Source organism: Numenius arquata, chromosome 15 (genome assembly GCF_964106895.1).
Source record: "Numenius arquata chromosome 15, bNumArq3.hap1.1, whole genome shotgun sequence".
In the NCBI taxonomy this organism is placed as follows: Eukaryota; Metazoa; Chordata; class Aves; order Charadriiformes; family Scolopacidae; genus Numenius; species Numenius arquata.
In genome coordinates, this window is record NC_133590.1 from 2,651,381 (window position 1) to 2,678,922 (window position 27,542).

The 27,542-nt window shown below is 44.1% G+C and overlaps 1 protein-coding gene across 2 annotated transcripts in view; it reads right to left on the reverse strand.

Moving 5' to 3' along the window:
• The window catches only part of BTRC (beta-transducin repeat containing E3 ubiquitin protein ligase), a 133,481-nt gene that overhangs the window by 62,471 nt on the left and 43,468 nt on the right, over positions 1-27,542 (reverse strand). Inside the window, exons 4-5 of one of the 2 annotated variants that reach the window (XM_074158881.1) lie at positions 14,878-14,955; positions 751-840 (exon numbers count right to left, since the gene is read on the reverse strand). In XM_074158881.1, coding sequence (XP_074014982.1) covers positions 751-840; positions 14,878-14,955 — 168 coding nt within the window. The remainder of the gene's footprint in view (positions 1-750; positions 841-14,877; positions 14,956-27,542) is intronic. The other variant, XM_074158882.1, reaches the window with a different exon arrangement.

The window sequence follows — 27,542 nt, forward strand, 5'->3', positions numbered from 1 at the left end:
CTGGAAACAGGAAGCTTGCACAAGGCTTAAACGCATCCTTCTCGCTGCCTTTCTCTACATACTTCATCACATACATACTTCTCTACATACATACATCACGATTCCAATGTTTTCCATTCACAAACATCCCGACATGTATGCTATTTTACTCATTACACCGAATTTTAAGAAAAGAGGGTGGCTAACAGCACCCATCTTTTCCAGTCACATCTACTACAATTCTGAGGGAAGGACTTTTCTCAGGGTAATATATATTCATTTTCTTACCATCCTGACTGTCATATCGCCCTCTTCCCTTTCCCTCAAATACATCCTTCACTGTATTTTAATTGAAAGGTCTTTCTTTTTTTACACCTTCCCTCTGGTAACTAAGAAAGGGAACCATGACAGAGAGAGCTCTCGTGCAGTATTTTTAGCATATATCTGGACATTTATCATTTGAAGTTGCCACAGCTAATTACACGGCAGGCATAGGTCATCCCACTGGAAAAGCCTATTACTTGTATGGCAGAACAAACCCTTCGATCCAAGAGAGCTCAGGACTCAAGCAATCCTTTCCAACAGAGAAAACTGACGAGTCTGAAATCTCTACACCAAAGGACAGAAAAGCCTGCTCAAAAATACTTGCTTTCAGCTTACATATTTATTTATTTTTTTAACTGTAATTTTTAACAAGGGCTTTTCTTTGATTAACAATGAACAATCTGCTAAAAAAAAAACCCTCAAAACCAAAGCCGTTCTCTTACTTACTTTGGCCACACAATTTTCAGTCTTCATAGCAGTGCTTCCTAGACATACTGTTTCCTGGTTTAAGCACAGTCTGGCACAGCTGTTGTAGGTCTGCGGAAAGATTAAAAATGGTTACGAATAGAAGAACACGATTTTCTTTCAGGCACCACATTTTTGGCCCAGGAACTCACAACAACTCTACTACATTTCCTTTTTCCTAAGGTGTAAACGTTTCCAACCAAAGTAAACAAGTTAACAGCAAACACCTATGTTGAAAGCAGGCACGTCCTCTGAGAAGGGACATACAATTTTATAGTTCTGAAATACAAGCAAAACAATAACAACAAAAAAAGATTTTTATCCTCTTTTTCCCTTGAAAAAGAAGAAGAAAAATCTGATCTCAGTTGTTTGGTCTCTCGCAAAATACAGGCACAAGTACGGGTTGAGTGGAGAATGGCTGGAGAGCAGCCCTGAGGAGAAGGACTTGGGAGTGCTCGTGGATGAGAAGCTCGACACGAGCCGGCAGTGCACGCTGGCAGCCCAGAAAGCCACCCACACCCTGGGCTGCATCAAAAGAAGCATGGCCAGCAGGGCGAGGGAGGTGATTCTACCCCTCTGCTCTGGTGAGACCCCACCTGGAGTCCTGTGTCCAGATTTGGAGTCCTCAACACAGGAAGGACATGGACCTGTTGGAACGGGTCCAGCGGAGGGCCACAAAAATGATCTGAGGGCTGGAGCACCTCCCCTGTGAAGACAGGCTGAGAGAGTTGGGGGTGTTCAGCCTGGAGAAGAGAAGGCTCCAGGGAGACCTTATAACGGCCTTCCAGTACCTGAAGGGGCTACAGGAGAGATGGGGAGGGACTCTTGATCAGGGAGTGGAGCCATAGGACGAGGGGTAATGGTTTTAAATTGAAAGAGGGGAGATTTAGATTAGATACTAGAAAGAAATTCTTTGCTGTGAGGGTGGTGAGACCCTGGCCCAGGTTGCCCAGAGAAGCTGTGGCTGCCCCATCCCTGGAGGGGTTCAAGGCCAGGCTGGATGGGGCTTTGAGCAACGTGGTCTGGTGGGAGGTGTCCCTGCCCAGGGCAGGGGGGTTGGAACTCCATGATCTTTAAGGTCCCTTCCAACTCTAACCATTCTGTGATTCTATGATTAAAATGCTGTATAACTGAACAACTAAAGCAAGGTGATTTCTCCATGCTAGTTACCACAGCAAATGTCAAATGTTACTAAACATCCCCTGCCTTTATCAGGTAAATATAAATGGGGTATGAAGGTTGTAATCAAAAGGCAGCAAATGCAGACCACTTCTCGCTTGTATTAAATCTTCCAGATTTTGATAAGCTTTTTCTTTTAAAGTAGAATGTCTTTTTTCTTTAACTCATACACTTGTCCTGCCCAGGGGACTCTCAGCCGAGGCTGCCGGCTTTGGCGTCTTTGCAGAACACATCATTCATAGTCTTTCCCTTTTTTTAAAGGCAGCATATGAACGGGACTTATGAAGTGTGCTTAAAATTACACTTTGGTTGATTTGGTTCTTTAAACTAAGATGCCTGAAGAACTCCGGAGTTTCTAATGGAGACTTCTCACCACCCCCCCCACCCCCCGACATTTTCAATACCTTTTAAATTACTACTTGATTAAGCTCACGTTTTCTGGTAGGAGGAGGAGTATAGCAGCACCTAACAACTCCAGTATTGGATTAAAACCCCAGTGCCTCTCCCCATTTACAGAAAACTGCTCCCAAGCAGAAGTGGCAGCCCAAAAGCAAGCACAGACTTGCTGTGTTGCAAGAGAAGTAAGTGGACCACAGAGAAGATGTTGCTACCTCAAATAGTTGCGTAGGGAAAACCCAAGAAGCATGTTGAAAGAGAATGAAATTAAACTTGCCACAAAGACATTTCCAAGAGCACTAAGTAAAACACACTAACATTCATGATATTTTTAAGATTGCCTTAAGGGGAGGATGCCCGAAGATTTGTGGTGAACTGCCTGTCAGTTCTCTCCCTGCAATATTCACTGGCAATCTCTGAAGATGCTTCTTTCAGGGCTTGCTACAGATTTCTATCGGTTCAATTTGAAACTAATTCAACCCCAAAACCTGCCACAGGTTACAAAACCTGCGGGCAACCCTGGCACGCTAAGGGCTCCTAAACCTCTCCCCCTGCCCCAAAGCCCCCAGCTCATCAGAGCCAGATTCCCGCAGCGCCAGGCACCAACAATTCATCTCCCCTTTTTGCCCCTCTCCCGTGGGCTTGACTCTGCCCCAGAGGTCGCCAGCAGCAACACACAAACAAGCCGAGGAACATATTGCAAGGGACGTCAGAGACGAGAATGAAAAGGGATTAAAAGGGGGTGACGTTGAGCAAGAGGAGATACATCCACAAACCCCGGGTTCCTGACAGTCTCCAGCTCAGGAGGATGGAAAGCAGCAACTGATGGGAACTGAGTGTTCACAACCAGTTTGTAACATTATTCGCCTAGATTCGTAATGATCCGCGTTAAACACTCCTTACTGCCCACCACGGGAAATCAGGATACTGGCTTAGGTGGATCTGCACTGGTCCAGCACAGCAGAGACACTCTCGGGGAAATTCAGGGCACCCCAGTCCTTTCCACTCTACCTCTTTACAGACCCCCTTTAAAGTTCACCGTGAAACAGAAACAAAAAGGAGGACAGAAGCCTCATCTTCTCCATCGCTTTAGCAGTTCACATTTTATTTCACATTGAGCTCTACAAGCAGAAAACAACCAGTGACAGACAGGAATGCAGAACAGCCTGGCTCCGGCAGATCTCCTTACAAGCCGTACCGTCGCTATCTGCTGCGACCAGCAGCCGGCTAGAGACTTCGGACTCAGAATCCAGAAGGAGAAACCGAAAAATTCAAAGACACAAATCCTTTTCAAAGCGCCGTGCAACGAACAGAGTGCATCTTTCTACAGAGGAGGTTCAGATTCAAACTGGGATGAGGCCCCGAGCAAACAGAAGTCTGATGGACTCAACTTAGCCTCTTGCAAGTATTTGCCGACGCCGTAAACCCCTCACTCTGGTACGCACAGAACCTTCTCCTCAGAAGAAAGATCAGAATGGCATAAATTATTATAAATTGTGGCTCAGATGTAGCAGCCCAACTGGACAGAAAGTTGACCCCATCTGCTTTGCACTGACGTTCAGACAACACCACGCAAGCTTCATTTTATAAGCATCACGTTAGTTAAATTCAACCAGATTCTGAAGGTGAACAACCATGAAGAGTTGATAAGGTTCTTTGCTCAGTATTTACACCTGTGCAATTCAACCCATTTATTGTAAATCTGGGATTTCTTTCATTTGCACTTTAATTCCTAAAACTGCTAAAATTTCTGCACAACTTCTCTGCTACATACTGTGAATTTTACGAGGAGCCCTGACTGAAAGAAAGCTACTACTAACTCTGCTTTGCAGATGAAAAGCTCAGCCACAAAAACATTTACCGAAAGCAACAAGAAAGCCCGTGGCTCCACGAACTGAACCATGAACCACACTTGGAGCTTGTCACGTCTTTTTTCTCCCAAGCGAGGTGTCCACAACCCTTGGTAACAAGCCAGCTTCTTAAAAGCCGAGCTTACAACAGACTTCCTTCTCACCTTTACACACGGGAAAGAGCAGACGATCCAAATCCACAATGTGAAATACTAAATGCTACATCTAAAAACCCTAGAACTTTCTGAGAAGGAAGCAAGGTCCCTAAGCCACTACTCAAAAGTTGTGTGCACATCAGAATGTAGATGCAAATAATTATTCCAATCTATTGCTTAATTTCTATTATTTTCATCCACAGTTACCTCTCAGTGTGAACAGCACCTACTGAACTCCCAGCATAACTTGTCCATCAAATCCCACAATACCAGGACCAGCGACACTTGACGGAACTAGTATAATATAAATTTCAAGCAGGTAAAACGAAACGCTGCTTCTCCCAGCAGGCAGCGAACTTCTGTAGCTTGTTGCTCCAGGACACAGTGGAGAGAAACAACATCAGCAAGTGGAAAAAGGAATTAAACAAACTCATGGGCAGCAGGTCCATAGAGTAGTCGGCAGAGATATCCCCCGGACATAGAATCATCTAGGTTGGAAGGGACCTTTCAGATCATCGAGTCCAACCATCAACCTAAACCTGATAAAAACCATCACTAACCCATGTCTCTAAGCACTATGGCAACCCGGCTTTTCAATCCCTCCAGGGATGGTGCCTCAACCCCTTCCCTGGGCAGCCCATTCCAAGGCTTAAGAACCCTTTCTGTGGAAAAATTGTTCCTAATCTCCAACCTGAACCTCCCCTGGTGCAACTGGAGGCCATTTCCTCTTGTCCCATCGCCTGTGACTTGGGAGAAGAGACCGACCCCCCCCCGGCTACACCCTCCTTTCAGGGAGTTGTAGAGTGCAAGAGCAGTAGGTGCTGCAGGAGGGGAATGGAGCACAGAGAGTGGCCAGACCCATTTGCTCTCATTCAACAGCATCCTCCGTCAACACTGCGGGAGTCGGCACTGGATGAGCAGACTCTGGGTCTGGCTGATCTGGGCATTCCCACTCTATTCCCACCTCTCTGCCCTTTGACAACATGCCAATGATACTTAAATTCCCCCTCACTAACCTTCTCAGCCACCGAAAGGAGACAAGAACATACTTTTACTGTGAGAATCAACTTTTACACAGTAATTTTATTACGTAAAGATCTACATAAGTGCCAAATTCCAAGATGACCATCTAGTCCTTCAGCAGCTCTTTCTTACTCAGTAAAAGTAGTGGGAAATAAAGAAAATTAAAATGAGCGTGTATAATGGATTCAACACATCAGGATGTAGATTTGAGAATCAAGTCCATTACTATGTTTGCAAAGTTACAAAGTTCTGTTCTTATTTTCACATTCTCACAGAAGAATGCTTTATCAGCCTTGTGGGATGAATAAAAAGGGTAAAAAAGATTCATGTGCATGTTCTCCAATATGTTTTAAAAAGTTTCAAGGAAAAATGCAGACGAAAGCCTAGGTCTCCCTTGAAGTCCAGGGGGAAGGGGAAAAAGAGGTAATATCACTCTACTTATTAGGTCTCAATGGAAACGTAATGATAATGTTGCAAAAAAGCTGCACCTGGCTTGTGAAGTCATAGAATCATAGAATTGTCTGGGTTGGAAGGGACCTTTCAGATCATCTAGTCCAACCATCAACCTCACTCTGATAAAAACCATCACTAACCCATGTCTCTAAGCACTATGGCAACCCGTCTTTTCAATCCCTCCAGGGATGGTGCCTCAACCCTTTCCCTGGGCAGCCCATTCCAAGGCTTAAGAACCCCTTCCCGTGGAAAAATTGTTCCTAATCTCCAATCTGAACCTCCCCTGGGGCAGCTTGAGGCCATTTCCTCTTGTCCCATCGCCTGTGACTTGGGAGCAGAGACCGACCCCCCCTGGCTACAGCCTCCTTTCAGGGAGTTGTAGAGAGCGAGAAGGTCTCCCCTCAGTCTCCTTTTCTCCAGGCTGAACACCCCCCAGATCAAGTCAAGTCACGAATAGCTGAGAGAATGTATTGTGAAGGCAGCACTATATGGCTGCCCTCTTTTAATGTTCCTCTATAGGCAGCAGTTACTGGTTGTTGTGAGACACGAGGCTACTGCTGGACATGGAGATTTGATTTCACCTGGTACTGTTGAATTTGTGTTCATAACGCTGAGAGTTACTCGTGAACGGACCTCACTGAAAGCTGAAGGTCATATCATCAAGTAATAATGCAGAGCCCTACAATTTAGGTGAAACGTTTGATGGTGTCTCTCTCGTGCTACACTACAACACCGGAGAACCTCCTTTCCTTCATTCCAATGCCTGTGGGAACGCTGACTGACCTAGAAGAAAACCAAGGAAATCAAAACCAGAACCAAGCCTCAGAGAAGCAAATTTCTCACGCTCACCTTTAAAGCTCAATCCTTTTATGAATCTCATCTAATTTGCACCAAAACTGTTCAAGTTGCTCCTCACCTTCCATCAAGACAAGAGGTTTCTTCGCCAAGGAAAAGCAGAGTGAAATGGTAGCCTGGTTCAACGCCACAGGCAGAGAGCCTTGCGTTGGAGTGCTTTAATATGTTTTTATATTGCATATAAAGCATGCAAACATAAACCAGTTTGTTGAAAACTACCTTCTTTGTGGAAGCTGGCTGTAATTCTGAACAAGTTTTCAATTTTCGCACTGCTGCTAGGGTAAAACATTATAAAGAGTTTAATTTTTACAGTGGCTTCAATGACACGAGATTATCTAACAAAGTAATGGTTAATCAATAGAGGGTTTAGTTGTCAGGTGAAACATATAACACACTAAAAGGGATTGATTGCAAGGCTCCTCCTTATTTACTGGGAGGTATATATTTAAAATGACACAAACTTGTTACCAAGCTGCATTCCTTTAACCTTGCAAAAGCCGTTTGAGAAGAGTGTTAAGCAGCCCTATAGCAAAACAAGCTCTAATGAAAAACAAACAAAAAAAAAAAAAAGAAAAGAAAAAGCTACAAATATATGGCAGCACCAAATCACGTCAGAAGCGGGGGAACCACAAAGCTGTATTCACTCTCAGCCAAAGGCTTAAAATGCCACAGAGACGCTAGACTACGGTTCACTAAAGATAGAGCCGTGTCTGATCTCATTCCTTAAGTGCCTTTGGTTACATTTTTCTTTTTAAAGAAAGCGCGATCCTGCTCTTTGACAGAAACACAGACACATCTCCACTCTTGCCGGCGTAGCTGTGGACAAAAGCTCAACGCCAGCCTGAAGCCTGGAACCCCAGGCAGAACTCTGCGTGTGTGTGCGCGCAGCTTCTCCACCAACCGAAATCCATTTCTTTGGCCATTTATTCCGAGAATCCCCAGTCCCTGAATGAAACTCCACTTTTTAATAGAAGCTGCAACCCAGGAGTTCAATAAGATTTCCCTGCCCCCCCCGCGATACTTAATAATTACATGATTTATCAGAGAAAGATAACACTAATAAAAACACAGCAAAAAGACAAAACCCATGCCCTCCCTTCAAGTCATTTTCAAGGAAAAGATTATTAAACTGTTCTTTTTGAACAAGGGCCTTTGTAGCTAAGCACAAATTGCCAAACGGTTAGAAAAAAAGTTATTAGGCTCCGAAGAATTGAGCAGAAGTGGGAAGTTATATAAACAAATCACTCCGGCAGATTTGGAAAGATCGCTTTCATCTTACTTAGAGTCTTAGGAGACTTGCATTAATTACCCTTTAAAGGTCTTTCACATGGACTATTTAAAATAAATGCAATTTATTTATTTATTTCAAATGAGGTGCTTCTTCTGCAAGAATTAAGTAATCTCAACAAATTTAAAAACGTTTTTATAAGCAGGTAATTAAAAAGAAGACTAGAATTAAGTCAAGCTGTAAAACATTACCCAGGATTCTCCTCGATTACATTCTTAAGACAAAAATTTTCGTTATCCCTAGCCCAGCCTTGGGAAGGGTAGTCTCCACGGAAAGTCGCACAACAAAATAAAGACTAGCCAAACAAAAAAAACCTAGATCATTTACAGGATTTTCCCTAAAGCACACTTTGTCATATTGCAATTACACCTTGCCGAGTGTGAAAGCCAGAGTCCTTAATATTGCCACTAGAGGGAAGACGTGTCTCAACACATGGCAATGGTAGTTGGGGAGTGGGTTTTCTTGAGCAATTACCATAACAAAGCTCCCTTGGCTGTGTGTACCTTCTAATTACTCAGTACAATTAAAATGACTTACCTAAAACAAACAGCAAAAGAAGAAAAAAGGAAAAAAAAAAAAAAGGCCCCTAAAATAAAAAAAAAACAAGCCCTCAAGATAATACAAACAAAAAGCCTTCCTCCGGTCTGCCTATTATCTGAAATTACATTAAAGCTGAAGATCTTTCTTCCTCATCCATCAATGCGCAGGGGAGGAAACAAAAAAAAGACCGTGCCACAATGCCCAAACACCACGGGGTTGTTCAGCCACGGAAAAGCTTTAAAACAAACAAAACCACAGAACAAGGAGAACTAGATCTCTTGTTAAAGAAAAGAGCCGGGGAGGGGGGGGGAGAAAAAGGAAACGTGGTGGTATTTAGCCATCTGGTAGCTGCTTGAAAACAAATTGTCCTCAAAAGAGCAGAAATACAGTATGTCTTCTCTCAGTTCACTGGCTTAGGAATCTGACTTTTTTTTTTTTTCTTCCTTTTTTTTCTTCCTTTTTTTTTTTTTTAACTACAGGCACGGTAATAATCTACTTCTGTGCTGCTGGTGCTTTCGCTTCCCCCTCATCCCACCGCGGAAAGATAACCATGGTCATCCCACTCAGATCCGGTTATTCCAACTTGGATGCATTGTTCGCAGTCTTTCGGGATACATCTCCTTGGCTCCATTGTTCAAAATCCCTCAGGATTTTTTTTTTTTTTTTTTTTTTTTTTTTTTTGTCCTGACAGCTACTTGCTGATTTCTAAACCCTTAAATCTTTCATTTTATAAGGCATGTCATTAAGGGAAGATGGCAGCCAAGTGATTTTTCTTTCCATTGACAATTTGTGACATTTTTCCAGCAGCGTGCAAGGTGTTGAAAACCTGGCAGCTGTTACCTCCCGGGATGAAGATCCTTTTTTATCCTCCCTTGACAGTTTAACTCAATGGGTCAGCACCTTTAAAGACTGCAAAGTACCACTGAAGTGGATGGAGGCTTGAATTACTGCTCCCTCCCTAATCAATGTAAACCCTCACTGCAGGTGAAACTCTTCATCTATAGAGGTGCATGGGGGAGGAAAATGTAATGCCCTGAGCCAGATGGTTTTCATCTTGTTTTTTAAAGAAGAAAGGAACAAGCTAACAAGGGGACAGCTACTTTGTTAGCTTCTTGGCCTCTCTCATGGCTTTGGATCCCCAGGGTTCCAGCCACACAAGAGAAAGAATACAGAAAAACATAAACACTTAAAGAAATATAACTAGGGGGCTGGCAACACGCTGCTTTCAAAGAGTTGAGAGCCCTGTTCAGGGCTTTATTTATCACTGCCCACGTTCTCGGGATGGTAAGTGGACATGGACACAAAGGGCAGGGGGGAGCAGACAACACTTGCAATTTACTCAATTACAGAGGAATGCAGAAATGTGGCCGGGTGACAGATTCCTATTAGCGCTAATGCTGAAAGAGCCCAGTGGCCTTTCCGCCACAAGGCAGCGTTCCCATTGTAACTTAGACTCCGGCACAACCCGCCTTGGCTGGATTTTGAACACGCACTAAGTGTCACAGAGGAATGGAAATGACTTTTTTTTTTTTTTTTGGCTGCTCTTTGAGAGTCAAGAAAAAAAAAAAATTAAACAGAAAGACTAATCTTAAAAGTAAGACTAAGGATGTACTTCTAGCAATCTCAGGAGGCTTTCCAGCGAGCAACTCCTTCCTAGCAAGCGTTAATAGCGTTAAAAGAAGAGGTAAGCAGGATAACTTTACAGACCAGGTATGTCACGCCTTGGCCAGCTCTCCAGCAGAACCCAAATTTGAACTGCAGCGTCTTCTCTGGGGGGTGGGAGGGACAGAGGGAAGGAGCTGAGGGACCCTCACCCCTCCTCACCGTGTAGCCTTCCCCACCGCTCGAAAAGAGGGCTTCAACTCTGCACCACAGAAGTACTTTTGAGGAGGAGAAATACACCTGGAGAGGAGCCCTAAGCAGCGGGATGAGGCTACTGGCTGGAAGGAAACGCGTGCTACTTTTTCTCTTTCCTTTCCTCCACCTTCTTGAACCACTTTCTGCTTCTTACAGTTTGTGTATTGGCTTTAAACTCTGAAGCTCAGCCTGTACCTATTTTAACTTCGCGACAACGCCGACGGCATGTTTTAGATGCTCCGTGCGATTTTACAAAATGATCTCAAATCCCTAAGAGTGAACCGAGATAATACTCGGTGCCGTAACAGTAAGAGGGAAAATTCTTGACAATGCTAAGGGGCCCGTCTGAACGGGGTGACAGACAGGGATTTTTTTTTTTCCATCTGGAAGCTCAGGAGAAAGGCAGCAGAGCCCAACGTGAGGTTTGCGGGAGGCACGGCGCGGCAGCATTTTCCCCACGAGGCACCTTCACCCCCAGACAAACCACAGCAGCAAAAGGCACTTCATTATTGCTGCAACCGAAGAGAAGGGAGGGAAGGGCTTTTAAACAACCTGCATTGTGCCCATCTTCTTTAAAAACCAGCGGGGTAATCAAGTTCAGGGCAGCCCCGGACAGCTGCCCTGTGACCTATTCATGTTGACCCCCGCTATTCATCACTTTCCTTAGGACTATAAGGGCAAGCTCCCGGGGAGTGACCACCACAATAGACAGATACGAGCCAACAATAATACGGTTCCTGCAAAAAAACCAGATGGCACTGCAATAAATTTACAAATCTGCATTCACGGCTCTGTTAAAAACACCCAGAAGCTAAAAGGCTGGAGGGGCCCCCAGAGAGCTTCCCCTTCCCCGTTTCTAAAGGCCGGCTCTCTCCCCAAGACTATTGAGCTCATGTTCTTCATAAATGAAGAATGGAGACATAGCCCTTAAAATAACAAATGCCTGACCTAATCAATCTAGCGTTTGGGTCTAACGCTAAATGATAGGCACTGAAAACTAATTATGTTTTTTGGCAAGGAAGTTGAATTAAAATGGAAACACACAGGTTAAAAAGGCACTGAAGCATTTGCGAGTCCCTTTGAAAGGGCAGCACACACAAACACACACACACACACGCACACGCACACGCTCACACGCGGGGCTTGAAACAGGAACCTGATTCAATAACTCATGCATTTATTTTTAAAATGAATCAGATTAGTCCCATGTGTGACCTGCCGGTCCATCTGTATGAGCTGGACTTAATGGGCACTCTTCTCACGCTTACTTCAGTTTGAAGTATGAGAGAGATAAATTTAGTTTAATTTTCAACAGATCAAGCTATCCATTTTCCAAATGGACCATCTGGATCAGCCTATTAAAATTAATTTATAACTTTGCAGTGTGAAAATTCGTTTGTTAGCTTAAATAAAGTTGCCAAAAACTTTTGCCACTTGTCATTGTTTTTTCTCAAGTCTGTTTTCATACTCTGATTTTCAGTTTACCCCTTCAAAATTTAATTTTGTCAGATCAAGCACTCAACAAGAACCAAACATTTGCATCCTTACTTCAAAATCTGTCACAGCGTAGATCTTTTCACTGTTTCAGCTAACGGTGTCAAGTTCATTGCCGTTTTCTGTTTCCTTTCCCAGCGCTAAACTTCGTGACTCTTCTGCGTTGCTGCCCCTCATGCACCTAAGAGTGGCCGTGCCTCCCACTTCCAGCACCCCCAGGACACAGCTCCACTCGTTGAGACTTCTGAAGACAACCTCTTCCAAGAACCACTTTAATCAACACATTTTGTTTCTCCTAGCAAGAAGTCCATAGCACTAAGCAAATAGGGACCTGTCGGAATGGGTCCAGCAGAGGGCCACAAAAATGATCTGAGGGCTGGAGCACCTCTCCTATGAAGAGAGGCTGAGAGTTGGGGGTGTTCAGCCTGGAGAAGAGAAGGCTCCGGGGAAACCTTATAATGGCCTTCCAGTACCTGAAGGGGCTACAGGAGAGATGGGGAGGGACTCTTCATCAGGGAGTGGAGCGAAGAAGTGAAATTCCTTCTGCGCTAGGCACAAAATCATGGTCAACCACCTCTTACGATCTAGACAAGGAGGCACTTGCTTTAAGACTAAGACTACATCTTGAATTTGTCCACAAACACTGTTCTCAACACAAAAGGCCCCAGATAGCAATCGGAAGACCCAAGGGGTTTGACCTGCATCTGTCACTGTAAAGCCTGGACACAAAGATGGAGACTGATACAACATCTCAACAATACCCTGAAACACAGCTAAGCATCGTTGACGTAAACAACATCTATGTGTATTATTTCCATTATGAAATATTTGGGCAGTACAAGGTGGTTTTGAGGTGTATTCTTGATATCTAGGCACCTTGGTTATGATGAATTATGGGTCTGTAGGAAAGACAGCTTTCCCTGGACACTAAGAATACTTCTGCAGATTGAAACGTAATGGAAGGGAAACCCAACTCAAGAAACCATACCTTCTCATCTACATAATATTGCTCGTGAATATTCATCTCTTCCTGAATCAACAACCATGAGGAAGGACTCTGTGCGATGAGAAGGCACACACAACAGGTAATTCAAGTTCATTCTGACTTAACATCTCTTACTATGAACATTTTCTCAGAGAAGAGACATACACCTTTTCTTGTCGAACCCGAAGGCTTGCCATCGCTAAGATAACTCTAAGATGAAAAAACCACATTTTTCTGTTATGCTCGTACATTGTTGGCTATCCTGGGGATACACAGTAGGGACCCAGTAGCTTTGCCCTCTTAAAATCAAAGAATCATAGAATTGTCTGGGTTAGAAGGGACCTTTCAGATCATCGAGTCCAACCATCAACCTAACTCAGATAAAAACCATCACTAACCCATGTCTCTAAGCACTATGGCAACCCAGCTTTTCAATCCCTCCAGGGATGGTGCCTCAACCCCTTCCCTGGGCAGCCCATTCCAAGGCTTAAGAACCCTTTCCGTGGAAAAATTGTTCCTAATCTCCAATGTGAACCTCCCCTGGTGCAACTGGAGGCCATTTCCTCTTGTCCCATCGCCTGTGACTTGGGAGCAGAGACCGACCCCCCCTGGCTACAGCCTCCTTTCAGGGAGTTGTAGAGAGCGAGAAGGTCTCCCCTCAGCCTCCTTTTCTCCAGGCTGAACCCCCCCAGCTCCCTCAGCCTCTCCTCATCAGACTTATTCTCCAGAGCCCTCACCAGCTCCGTTGCCCTTCTCTGGACTCTTCCTCTAGTTCTCATTGGTCGTTGCTGAATGCCAGAAATATTTTAATTTTGGTGTAACATATTTAATCAATTCTACAAGGTAATCTTTCCACCCATTATCCTAATAGATTGCCTCTTGTATAAAAGACTTACATGGACTACATCTGTTAGTTGGACCTGTCTTAGCCACATGTAGTCCTTCACATGACACCCAGTCCCACAAAATGAAACACTGCTAATACAATACATTATTTAAAACAAAACAGAACAACCCCCCCCACCCTGCAAAAACCCAACAACTCCGAGCACAAGTACACTGTATCAATAAAATATTTCTTCCTTTATTACTGTTCTGACCCACAATTTCTCTTGCAAATAGCAGCAGTGGGACGGTGTTTTACCACCCTATTCTTCTCCTGAGGCTCCTGCTCCTGTAGCTGAGATGCAGAAGGAAATGTGCCAATTCCTCAGCTGTTGCAATGTGTGGCCTGGGGTATTCACTTAAGTCACGTTCATCAATGGTTTTACTCTGATATACCAGGCAGCAAACTTGTGCAGCTGAGGCACAGAAATATTTTTGCTTCTGCTGCCTGATGGTTGCAGTGGGGAGAAAGAGCAAGGTGCTACATGAAAAAGGATCTCAAACCACTTGATCCAACTTAAACACCCCAGAAATCACAAGCCAGACCCCCTTTGTTGGCCATGGGGATTAAAAAAAGTTATTACTTTGAATTGGTAAGAAAATTGCTTTACTACATATAAAAGACAAAGAGATTATGTTTCCTCAGGCCACCCTTTCTCCTTTCTACCCATTAGTAATTTATATGAGCGTAGAAGAAACAAGAACAGGTCATTTTTTCAGGTTATTAACCTGGACATCAAATCCAAGAAAATTTACATTCAAGGGCAATGAAAAGCTTAGTTGTTGCAGAACACTTTGAGATTCTTGATCTGAAGCAAGGCAAAACAGACTACAAATAAGACAGGAACAATTTCAGAAGAAGGGGCCAAAGAGGTCTTGATGAACACCAAGTGAAGAAAGGTAAAACTACAGAGTCACAGCTGACTCAGAAGTACAGAAGTCTACGTTTCTTTCGAAAGAGTCATCAAACTCTCCGGAAAGCTAAATATCTGTGCTTAATTTTCCTGGGAACATTGTGACTTGCTCAGACTTCAAAGGAGAAAAGAAAGGATTTCCACGAGCACAAGTCAGACTTCAGCTTCCAGAAGCATTTAAGGATTCAAATAGCTAGAAAGTTTTATTGCATTTTTAAAGAGACTGATCACATACCTGTCTAAGTGAATTCTTCTCAGGAATGATCTTCCTAGGGGGCTCATCATTATTACAGTCTTCTCTCTCAGAGGAATTCTGTGAAAGAAAGTAAGCTTTAATTCAGTTCTTAGCCCTAATATCACTCTGCACGGAGAAAAGAAACAGAATATTTCTACTACGCAGGCTGTAGGATTTTACGCATACATATACCGGAGGCTAACTTCTACTTTTAAGCCAAACAGCTTGTTATGGCAGAGAAAGAATTTCTCCTCCTCAACACAACAATGCACCACTGCGCAAGTATCTATCAAAGAAGCCTGTACTTTGAGGATTTATTCTGAAACTAGCAATAATGGCCACTTGGAAAAGCTGAAACGGTGCCTGGATCAGCACAGCAACACCAGTGTTCCCGAACATCCCAGAATAACTATTTAAAACAGCGGAACCTGTTGGAAACAAAAGCTTGTTGAGGGGTGCAACTGTTGTTCTCTATGCCCTGTGCTTTTAATCTGCCTAACAATTATTAATTGCACTGAGTCTGCTTGGCTGCCAAAAATCATAGAGAAATTATGATAAATTCTGGTGGAAGAGGTTGTCAGGAGATCCTTCCAAAAAAATACTAATAATTGTGTAGGTAGTGTATGATTTCATGGCTATGTTTTTCACTCCTACCCCCTGACTCTACATACACATACAACTTGTAGAAAGACCAATGCTCCAAAACTTAAGCTGCCACCTCCGAAAAAAAGAGCATCAGTAAGACAAGAGACGGCGGACAAGAAGAAATACGAGGGGCTTTTCCAGCATGAGTAAGAAAGACCACCAGGAGACTTTTCTCCTGTTAATCTCATGATGAAAACCAATTATTACCCGCTTCACAGTAAAGACAGGCTATGGTTTATCTCAGGGCATGCCCAGTCTGCTGCAGACGTTTGGTTAAAAACTGCTGGGTACGTGGGGGGAATCCTGTCCTCACTGCCAAAGTCTGGAAGACAGTGTTCTTTTGCAGGGGTTCAGCCACTGCGTTGACAGAGTAATGACAGCCAGCTTTGGGGAAATCCCACACACACATCTAAAATCAGTTTGATCACCACAGTATTCACAGCCTCAGGCCACATTCCCACGCGTTCAGTAGTGAGCAACTGAACAGGTTTTAAAAAGATACAGAAAAACTGCTCAGGCAGAGCTCTGCCAGGAAAAGGGTGGTTTTCCAGATCCTTGCAGACAAGCTCAGGAGAGCGGATATCAAGGCAGAAGTTTGCGTTCTCTGCCTCGTCCCCCAAATAACCTGTCCTTCGCCGAGCACGGCTTCTCGCAGGGCCAGCTTCCAGCCCGACGCCTCAGGAGACAGAAGTGGCATCTGTTGGCAAAGGAGGAGCTGGACCCTGCGAAGAGGCAAGCGTGGCAGAGCAGGGCCAGCAGAAAGCAAGTGGGCTGCGGGAAGCCGTCGGAAGAGCAGCGTGCTCCTGTGCCCACTGCAGCGCTGCCAGACCGGGCACCCTCAGGTCTGCTGGGCCGGTGGAGGAGGAGAAAAGGTACCCCCCCAGGAGGCAATGCAAGGGCAGGAGCTGTTTGCTGAGAAATGGCAGATAAGGGGAAAAAAAAAACCCAGCAAACCCAGCCAAAAGACCCCCCCACTTGGGATGTCATAAAACGGTCGGGAGGATTCTGTGTAAATCAAGGCTTGCAGACCAACTAGTGATTTTTGCGGGTATTTTTTAAAACAAGATGTAGAACCCACAAGGTGCCATGACATGTGGGATGCTGCAACCAGGGTTTTATAACGGGAATCAATCCTAAACAGGCCTGATAAATCGCTATAAAAGGCCAGCTTTTAAAAGTTTTCATATGAGGCCTCAGCCAGAACCAAGTTATTACATTAAATCCAGCTTAGAAAGAACTGTGATCGTAAAAAAAAACCATAGAAGCTAGAATCACTTATCTCCAAAAAGGAAGGTCAGGCATTAAAGCCGCTCTCTTCTGCTCATGAAATACAGTTTAGTAAGCGGTTAGTTCAAGTAAGGATTTTCATTTTTGTGCTTTGGAGAAAAAGACCAAGCGCTAGAAACCCAAGGATTTGAAGTGAGTTACCACACATTACCAGGAAATGCATTTTGTTGGAGAGGAGGTGAAGACGTTCAATATTTGTGGTTGCTTTTTGAACAGCCACCCCTTCCCCACAATAAGTGCCAAAACGATTTCCCCTTCCAAACAGTGAAATCTTGCGTTCTCCTAGCGTTTCAAAGCCATTAAGGATCCTCCCTCCAAAAACATCAAAAAGCAGGAAAATAAGTGCTGCTGGTGAACTGACAGCCCTTATTTTGAAATTCCTAGTTTCCGCAAAGCGTCAAGTTATCTACTTTTTTCTTTAAGCCGAGCATCTAATTTTAAGAGCGAGCAGAGGACCGTTTTGCATTCATTATCTTTATAGGTGGCAAGGCTAAGAGGTTGGCTGAACAAAGACCAGACAAAGACTGCCAAGTGCATATGGTGGTTCACAGCTTGGCGTCTCACCATCCTCCAGCACCAACGCAGCAGCTCCAATAGCAGACTATTAAAGAGGAGCGCTGCTCGTGCACTTTTGTCGGCAAGTTAAGTTACGCTTGGTGAAGACAGAATGGCTGGAAAGCATCACACTTAAGAAAAAAGCACAGATGTTTATAACTCCCGCTCATTTCTGAGGAATAGGAAACCCATCCATCCAGGTGCAGGTACAAGACCCTGCATATTTCAGGACTAAGCGTAGCTGCGCGGAAGCGAATTTCCCTTGATAGGGCAACGCTTAGCCCTGGCCATGGGAAGAGCGTAACGTAATCGACTGAAACGGTACATCTCTATATTTCTCCTTGCTGAACAAGGTGGGAGGAGGGATAAACACGTGCGAGGTCAGAATAAGGTTTGCTTCAGCAGGACTTCAGCAATGCTCTCGGCCGCGAGAGAGGCAGACAAAGGGAAGAACCGCTCCGAGCACCCTCTCGTGGTTACTGAAACGCACGTCTCGGGCACGGACCTGGAAAGAAGCATTTGGTATCCAGCCAGCAAGTTGGGTGTACTCACTGGGAATATTAAAGATCTGCAGTGCCTGTATTTGATATGTAGTAGAGGAACGATGGAGTTTTTTAGGGTGAAAGAAGTGAAGGAAACCGGTGCATACAGAAAGCTGAAAAGCCACACAAACTCCCTTCCACGAGGGAAAATTTTTAAATCCCACGGGCAAGTCTTCCTTCACAGATTAAAGCCAGGCTGGCCAAAAGCGTTTGTGCTTGCACACAGGGGCCTCTCCTTTGGAACAAGCACAAGCAAGGTAAGAGGAGAAGTGCTGAAGTCTCCAAAGCACAAACTGATCAATCTTGGTAAGCTAAATACTGCCCCCCCCGCTTTCCATAGACAGGTAAAATAATTTTTTTTGATTTGCCCAAGGTCACACAATGACAGTGGAAGCGTGGGGAAGAGAAGCCAGGAAACACAAGCTCCCAGTTCTTGTAACCTTCACAGTTTCTCTCTAGCAGGAGGTTCCTGTAAAGGAGCTCTGCCCTCCATAGCTCATTTTTCCTAAAATGGATACTGTCTGTAATGAGACCCTTTTAAATCTGATTTGCATTTAAAACTTCAGCCTGTAATTAACAGAATATAACTCCGTGGCAGGTTGGCTTAAAGACCACTATGAAATTATTACTATTTAACTCTCCCCGCGAAGCCTCCTCCACCACTAAACACAACACGCTGAAACGCACGCAGAATCCCCAGCCCGGAGCCTCTGACGGGAGATGACACGCAGGATTTTGTGTCCACAGCCCAGCAAAACACTGCTGGGAAGGAGATCTAACGCACAGAGAAATGCACTCCCAGGGACTACCAATTGGGCAGAGCTACCTTTAGTACCGCCTCGCTCATCGGAGTGGAAATCAAAGCCCTGCCAAGGGGGGGGGAGGCTTTCTTGGGGGCTGTTCTGCCCCACACTAATTATAAAAGAGCACAGACGTAGGCTTTTTGCGAGGGGGGGGGGGGGGAGGGAGGGAGGTGGGGGGAGAAGCACACGTCTACGTGAAGAGCACAACTATTTTTTATGCTTTCAAATTCTTAATCCTGTTTGGAGCTGTCAGTGGGGGTTAATGGAAGCCTTGGATAGGAGAATTCCAATCTGGTTGGCAGATGGATAGGTTGGTTATAGCTGCATAACTATGTCTTGCCTGCAGGCACAATTCAGAACACTGTTAAAGCAATATAAAGTCTCTGTCAAGCTGAACCATTTGGATCAGTAGCAAGGAGAAATAATAATAAAAAAAGGAGTTCATTTCTGGGCCTTGCGCGTTTATGCTAGTATGCAGAAACTGATTAATTGTCATCGTGTGCTGGTCTGCTATACCTCGGATTTCTACTTCTGGAGTAGATTTTGCATGCTAATATAATCATTCTCCCTCTTGAGACATTAGCAAATAATCAAATGAAAAACAGGATCATAATTTACTGAGATTCGGGCAATTCTCTATGCAAATTTGACTTGTTATTGCTGCTGCCTCGTTAATCTGAATGCCTTTGACAAACTCCTTTGATTTATGAACTCATGACAACTCCAATGTGTATATATTTTGCTAGATTGACATTATCATTAAGAGTGGGTGGACTGAGCTCACATGAATGGCTGATTTTATTCGCTGGTGTCTGCTGCTCAACAGCTGAGCATCTCCTTCTCACAAAGCCCCTGAGCGCCAGGCTCTTCCCATCTACCCATCCATTCATCATCTCGATGTTAATTGGCCCAGGCTTTAAGCAAATTTTCAACACGATTTAAAGGCACGATGACACTGATTACTGACCCTCTGCCATACGGTGCCTATTGATTAACCTGACAGAGATGATGAGCTTGAGGGAAACTAGGTGTGTGTGGACCTCGAGGGGGGGGAGAAAGAGGGGGGAGAATAAAAAAAAATATTGTTTATGCAGGCAAAACACTTGTCATTATCCCAAAGGCCAGAATTTGTGCTGCTCTGGCCCCTAAAACACACTATTGCTTTAAACACCTGCATCCAATACAGAAAATGCTTGCTTGCTGTGGAAAAATGATTACGGATTTGATGTCATGTGCAGTCTGTATTTTAATCGAGTTCCCTGATAAATAGAGCCCCTCAAGCCAATCAAGTCTCGCTCTAGCCATCGCGTGCGTATACATCAGCTCAAACAGAAGCCGGGGCAGGGTGTGTTTTTAGTGGTATCAGCAGATCCAACCGCATGGAGGAAATCTACTTGGGTATTTCAGGTCTCTAAGCAAATAATACAGTGGGAACACAGCGTCCAAAGAGTTACAGTCGAGTAAATGTTTCAAGGGCAAACCGGAAGCCAGACATCGCTGTCTTGGTATTTTTGTTGCCACATTAAAATAAATGTTCTAGCCCACACCAGCCAAACAGGGCATTTCCCCTTTTCCGGTGCAAACTGTTGACACGACCCGACCCCTCAAGCTCCTCGGCGCGTTGAGTGAGCACAGCGTTTTATCAGGGCTTGAAAATAACCGACATCCACTTTCACGTTTCTCGAAGTGTCCCCGCGCTGCGTTTGGTCCTCCTCCCCAAGGACAGAGGGGTACTGGCTCAGCCTAGAGGGAGCCGCGGAATAAAGTGGGTACATCAGCATTCTGCCTGCAGACCGGCGCTGTAGGAAGGGAAAGGGAAGCAGAAGGCCCGTCTAACCCCCCCCCCCAGCCCCAGGTTAAGTCTGTCAGTCAATGCACACTGTTCTTCTGTCCCAATTCAAACCAGCAGCCGGCCAGCAGTCACGGTGGTTGCCTTGTTTAGGAGGAGGGAAGGATTTGGGAGGGAGGGGGGGGTCGCCCCAAGATGCTACGAAGTTACCCGTCTCCTAGTTTGCATCAATCTCTTGCAGAAAACAGGGCAAGGAATCATCAGGTAAAGATGTGGAGAAATTAGCTGCGATTACCTGATGCCCGTGTCAACCAGAGCGGACTGAAAAGGGGAGGGGGATGGAGGGAGGACAGAAAGAGAGAGAGAGATGTGTGGAAATAAGTGCCAGTCTAAGACTGCAGGCACACATAAGCCTTACGTTCCTTTTCCAATAACCTTTTGTAAGTGATAGATGAGTCCAAGCCCATTGTTATCGTTAAGGGACTGTCAGCATCCTGATTTTATAAATGCTGTCTGTCAGTTTATAAATATCTCAGCCATTTCAAACAGTGCTAGGATGAATCCTGGCATAGCCAATGTCAGCCAGAAAGCAGTATTACCCTTAAAAAAATATGGGTCTAACATCCACTAAAAACATTTAAAGATAGAGCCTCCTTTTTTCTCCTATCGTGATGCCTAAAATGTTCAAATTCAGGATGATTTGGCTCATCACTACAACATATAAAACCGGTCCTTAACATTGGTAACGTTCTTTGAGAAAAACAAGTATGAAAGCTGCAAGTTTGAAGGCAATTCTCTGCCTGTTCTGTAGATAAAACAAAAATGACAGCTGTAACACACAGGGAGATCCACAGCAATGAAAATGCAGAGATAAGTATCAGACCCCATTCCTCTTTGGCATTTGCCGCTCGGAACATTCACCGAGATTAGATCCTTTTAGAGAACACCATAAATTGCAATGTGTAGGCACAAGGGGGTGACTTCAGCCCGGAATGAAGGCACAGACAAGTTTCCCAGCTCTTACAAGTTTAAAGTTAAATGGTACTTTTGCAAGGGGTTTATGGCGAAGCGTTGGAATGACGGAAGGAGAGGACAGAGAAACTGCAGCCTGTCCTGCACTGACCAATATCGGAAAAGGAATAAGCTAAACCTGCCTTCTAGTTCACTGCTTGCTTTGCAGACTGGTAGGCACACGTATATCACAATTATATACCTATTACCTGCGTAAAATCCTGGCTTTTTTTTCTCCAATATCTTTATAAACTCCCCACGACAGAGACTTCTCCATCCTCGCCCCAAACGCTTGTCCGGTGCCTAAAGAACTGAAGTTCAAATTCGTGCCCGAGCAGCTCAGGTACCTACTATAAGCCGAATTCTTAAAACTGAAGCTCTGACAGCAGTGAAAATGGGGAAGTCCAACACCGCCCCTCCAACAAACACATGCCAGGGGAGGTTCAAATTGGAGATTAGGAACAATTTTTACACAGAAAGGGTTCTTAAGCCTTGGAATGGGCTGCCCAGGGAAGGGGTTGAGGCACCATTCCTGGAGGGATTGAAAAGACAGGTTGCCATAGTGCTTAGAGACACAGTTTAGTGATGGTTTTTATCAGAGTGAGGTTGATGGTTGGACTAGATGATCTGAAAGGTCCCTTCCACCCTAGACAATTCTATGATTCTATGTTCACACAAGTCCCAGTTTGGTCTGCATCTATGTTAACGCTGCCGACAGTAACAAAGGTTTCAACGACCTTTTGTGCAGTTGAAAACCAGGACAAGGTTCTGTTTTTCTACATCTCTAGAATGGATCCTTCGTGTTTTTTCTTATTTTTCATTCTAACCAGTAATTAGAAAAATACACATTTTCAAAGCAATGAGACTTGGTAATGGAACTTCATGACATCAAGAACAGTTTCTTATCAAGTTATTTAACTTGTTAACTATAGGTTGGTTATAAAGGATAAGTTAAGGGTGTGGGGAGTCTTAGCATTACTAGAAGAACAGTAAATTCAGTTTAATGTTAAAATACCAAGAGCCAGCACAAATACCAAAGATATGATGAACAAACACATTTTGAAGAGCACGAATCTAGTTGTAGTTAAAAAATAAACAGAAATCCAGGTGCTGGGAACAAGCCATTTAGGGCAATTTTTAAAAGCTAGCTTCAATTCATACACATTTCTCAAATGAGAGTGAGAGAGACAGAGAGAGAGAGAGAGAGAGAGAAAATATGGCTAATGAGAACAGCCTTTCCACGTTCCCCGGGAAGCAGCCCTGCTTAACATTTCTGTTCTGTGAATTTAAGAGAGTCAGCAGTGGTAAATTTGTTTTTAATATTCAAGCTTTCAAGCCTTGCAAGCTAGTTGGCCAATGGCCCTTTCTATTCCAGTGTTTGTTGGTGCCTTATTTACACAAGCATTACATCCGGAGAGCCTTTGAATATAATTTCACGTGGATTAAGGGAAGAACATTTGCTTCTGCTAATCAGGACATCTGGTTATTTTTGTAACTCACAGACATCTGCATTAGGCAGTTCGACTTCCCCATTCCTCATAACAAGGTTAGAGCTTAAGAAGCCTCAAGGACCTCTAGTTAGATTTTATTATTTGCATTTTTTCACAGCCAGGTCTGTTTCAGAATTTCTTTTCCTAAATAGCACAAATCCATCAGCACCTTCACAGGTATACATACGCTTTTATAGCTAGCACTTTCCATGCATGATTTTATAGCGTACATCTTGTACTCCAAGATTTTAGAGTAGTTCAAAGCTATCTACATCTTTTTAAGGAACAGAAAGCACGTATTCCAAAAAAGCATGGATGAAAGCATCCGATTAACCTTCAGATACACATAATATGGGTACACTTCCAAATATCCGGCCAGGCCGCTTCTGTAAGCCTGGTGTCAGGACTTGATCTGAATCTTGGTATCACTGTGCTTTGGTTCGTCTCTTACGAGCATCCTATCCTGCAGATCTGCTCCCCACAGCGAACACAACCGCGTTCTTCCCTTTCTAGTCTACAGGACAACCTTAAAGATCTCTCCAATCTTCTAAACTTGTGCTCAAACCCTTCTTTCAACAGTTCCAGCTGAGCTTCAATTTCTCTGCCACACTGCAGAGCTGTGCCACACGTACTGCAGGAAGGAGGATTTCACACCCAAGAGAGGCCTTTTAGAGAAGACCTGAATCAACCAACGCTTGGCTCTCACTTCTTTGTTGCTTTCGTTTTGCTACATTCCTTTCACAAAAAAAAAATAAATCATTTTCAACAGTCATCCCAGGTGTTAAAAGTCCTAAACTCTGAAATTATACACTCTCACTCTCAGTTTGCAGGATTTTTCCCTCCCCCGCATCACAGCTTTTATCGGTGCTTTTGTGCACTGGAATAAGCTGTTTTCTTGATTTCCCCCCCCCCCCCTCCGTGTAAGGGGCAGAGAGGAGAAAAGAGCACAAAGTCAGCTTTTACAGGCTCTGAACATAAGCCAACATCCAAAAAAGATGTCAAAAACATATTTCTAGTACTAACAAGAGTTAGCAAGAGCCAACGGATCCAGGGAGAGTTTTTAAAAACTTTTTATTTATTAAAATTCTCTAGATACAGATTAACTTTCTTTGTACAATATTTATCACGGCTTCATCTGCATCAGAGCTGCAAGTGCTCTGAAAAATGGATTGCAGAATTGGCTAGTTTTGCTGTAGATTTCACGTCCTCGAAGCATCATTTTCTAACTTCTTGTAACTACTTCCCTCAAAGGGCCAATGCCAACTCACTGGTCTCACCATAAAACCCCTTCCCCTCTCATCCCTGGTCATCACAATGCTTATTATTTTGATAATTTTTATTTTTTTTTTCATAACCTCTCATTCTGAGCTCTCCTGTCAAGCAGACAGACCTCCAATTCTCATCACACTCCTTCCTTGGAGCCCATGGCATTCTTGCTCCCAAACATCTAATTCAACCCCACTGTCCTCATCTCACTGTACTGTTTTATGCTTTTCTTCTTTCTTCCTTCCTATTTTTCATTGCAGGGAAGGGGAAAAGGAAATACAAAGCAAAGGTATGAAGCAGAAGTTCAGTTGTCTGTCCAAAGCCAAAATGACAGTATAGGGGAACGAACCCCAAGTTGTGTGTCACACACTGTTAACTGCTTAGGCACAGTTCCTCCCCAAAAGAGTGAATGAAAGCAGCTCACTTGATCAAAGAAATGGCTACCCAGTGATCTCACTGCGGTGTTAGATTGACGTGAACTCACAGCATATTGTCTACGCCACAGTACGTAGAGGCATCCCTATCTTTCTTTATGTCTTAGACAACATGAGGCGGGTGACCCTGCAGCCAAAGTGACTAGTTTTTCAATCTAGAACGGGTTCAAAGTAGAATCATAGAATCACAGAATGGTTAGAGTTGGAAGGGACCTTAAAGATCATCGAGTTCCAACCCCCCTGCCCTGGGCAGGGACACCTCCCACCAGACCACGTTGCTCAAAGCCCCATCCAGCCTGGCCTTGAACCCCTCCAGGGATGGGGCAGCCACAGCTTCTCTGGGAAACCTGGGCCAGGGTCTCACCACCCTCACAGCAAAGAATTTCTTTCTAGTATCTAATCTAAATCTCCCCTCTTTCATTTTAAAACCATTACCCCTCGTCCTATCGCTCCACGCCCTGATCAGGAGTCTCTCTCCAGCTTTCCTGGAGCCCCTTTAGGGACAGGAAGGGGCTCTAAGGTCTCCCCGGAGCCTTCTCTTCTCCAGGCTGAACACCCCCAACTCTCTCAGCCTGTCTCCACAGCAGAGGTGCTCCAGCCCTCGGATCATCTTTGTGGCCCTCCTACAGAGTGGTACCTACAGAGCAGTACCACGGAGCAGTTCAGGTGACACAGCTCCACCTCTCCAACATGCCTCACAGGGTTAATTTGTCCCTATGGGCAGACTTTGGTGCTTTTTCCAGCTTCCAAAGCTACATTCGGTACAGGAAGCATCACCCACCACTGGACTCTGGGGCAAATTCAGTAACTTCCAATACACGGTGCGTTTACTTTCATACAGTGCTGTTGAAAAATCTCATTGCTGATATAAATAAAGCAGCGTGAGCCTAAACGTGTCCCAACCTTCCATCACATCAAGAAAATAAATAAATTACAATCTTCTAATAAAAGAATGGAAAATTACAGATTGGGCGGCGCACATTATAACATTTGGCTAGCAAGCACCGTGGCCTTTGAGCCGCTGCCACCCAAGAAACAAACCCCTGGGTTCTCCTGATTTGGGTACACAAAATTTGAATGTGGGAACACAGGAGTCCCTCCTCTGTAACACTCACATTTAAAAGCTCACGATTAGGTTCTGTTATTACAAACTAATTCCAAAATGCCATTTACTTGAACTAGAGCAAGGAGTTACAAAATATTATTGCAAATCTCACTCCGCTGGGTAAGGAAGAAGAGTTGGACCTGCTACAGAGACCATCAAATTGGGGGGGCGGGAGGGGGGAGGTTAGTCAAGCAATCAAAGACAGATAAAGGTGTATATAGTGTCTCGCCTTCAGATACCTTGGGGCTAGCAAACATTTTGTTCCTATAGGAAATTATCCAGCTCTAGATCACTGCCTATTGAAATCCACTATCCGCAGCTTTTTGCTACAACACAAACGGCTTATTAAACCTACAACATATCTGTTTTAGTTAACTTCTTGGTGGAGAGGGGCCAGGAAAACAAAATGTACTTAAATGCTGATTTTTTTTTTTTTTTTTTTTCCAGGCTGAATGCCTTTCATCCAATAAGACATTCAAAGCAGTGACCCAGCAAATGGATTGAAAAAGCAATCTTCCGTCTCAGTGCCACATTATCATTCCTATTCAGTATTCTCGGTGAGATATCTCAATCAGCTGGATGTGTGTGTAAGTGACAGCGCAGCCCATTGCTGGGTTAATTAAACATTTGACTTTAACACCCTCCCCGTCATTAAGCAAATAAAAACAGATAATTCAAACTGCACTTCATCCACGGGGTACACAACATACATGTCAAAATTAAGAGAGTCCAAGGCCCTCGGGGAGTTCTACTCGGGGAGGTAATCAGTTTAAATCTTATCTGGTTTATCAATTATTCTATTGATTAAAGCAGGGTGATTATACAAAACTCCCTCTTGCCACATGGGATACATGTCAGCAGAGCAGGACAACGCAGGGAGGCTCAAAAACGATTTAAAGAAAATACAGACAGATGAATAACAGTCTATTAGTACATGCCAGCAATCCAGAGATGGGAAGCTTGAGTCTTCTTTTTAAGCAAGTGAATTAAAGTCCTTCCAAATTCGAGTGCCAATGTTGTTACCTCACCTGCTTTAAAATCAGATCTATACGTTGAAAGGGCATTTCTTTGTTTTAAGCAGAGGATTTTTTTTTTTTTTGCCCAGTATTTGAAACACGGTTTATCGATACTGGTCTTGGAACATAACAGACACCAAACACAAGAAATCCCAGACTTTTTGAAAAGGCATTCTACTTCTCTATCAAGGACTCTCCAAAAGTGGATTAAAAGGGCATTCTCCGTACTTGGACTCTCCCACATACAACATTTTACTCACAGCTATGTCACGTATGTATGTTAGCCTTTAAAGTGTGACAGCTCATCTCAGACATAAAAAGGTTGCGTTTTGGAGTTTTGGAGATTTTTTTTTTTTTTTTTTGTTTAGCAGCCCTGCAAAGCCAGACATCAGCAGCTGCAGGAGCTGCTACAGCCATATTCTCCCGATTTGCACGAGCCCTCGCACAAAAAAATCCCACTGCAGCAATCCTCACTGCAACTTCTCCCTTGCATACAGCCACAGCACACAAAGCAATTCCAGTTACTCCTCATTTTTTTTTGTTTCCAGGTGAAGGAAGGTTCAAAGGATCTCGGTCTCTTCCAAGGTCTGTTCCGTGTCCCGAGTTTGGGAGCACAGTCCCACCTCCGCTATCTTCCTGGTAACATTTTCTTTCAAGTTTTACTGTCGTATCCTAAACTGGGTCCTAAACCAGCCTCTACAAGACCTTGCCTTACACATACA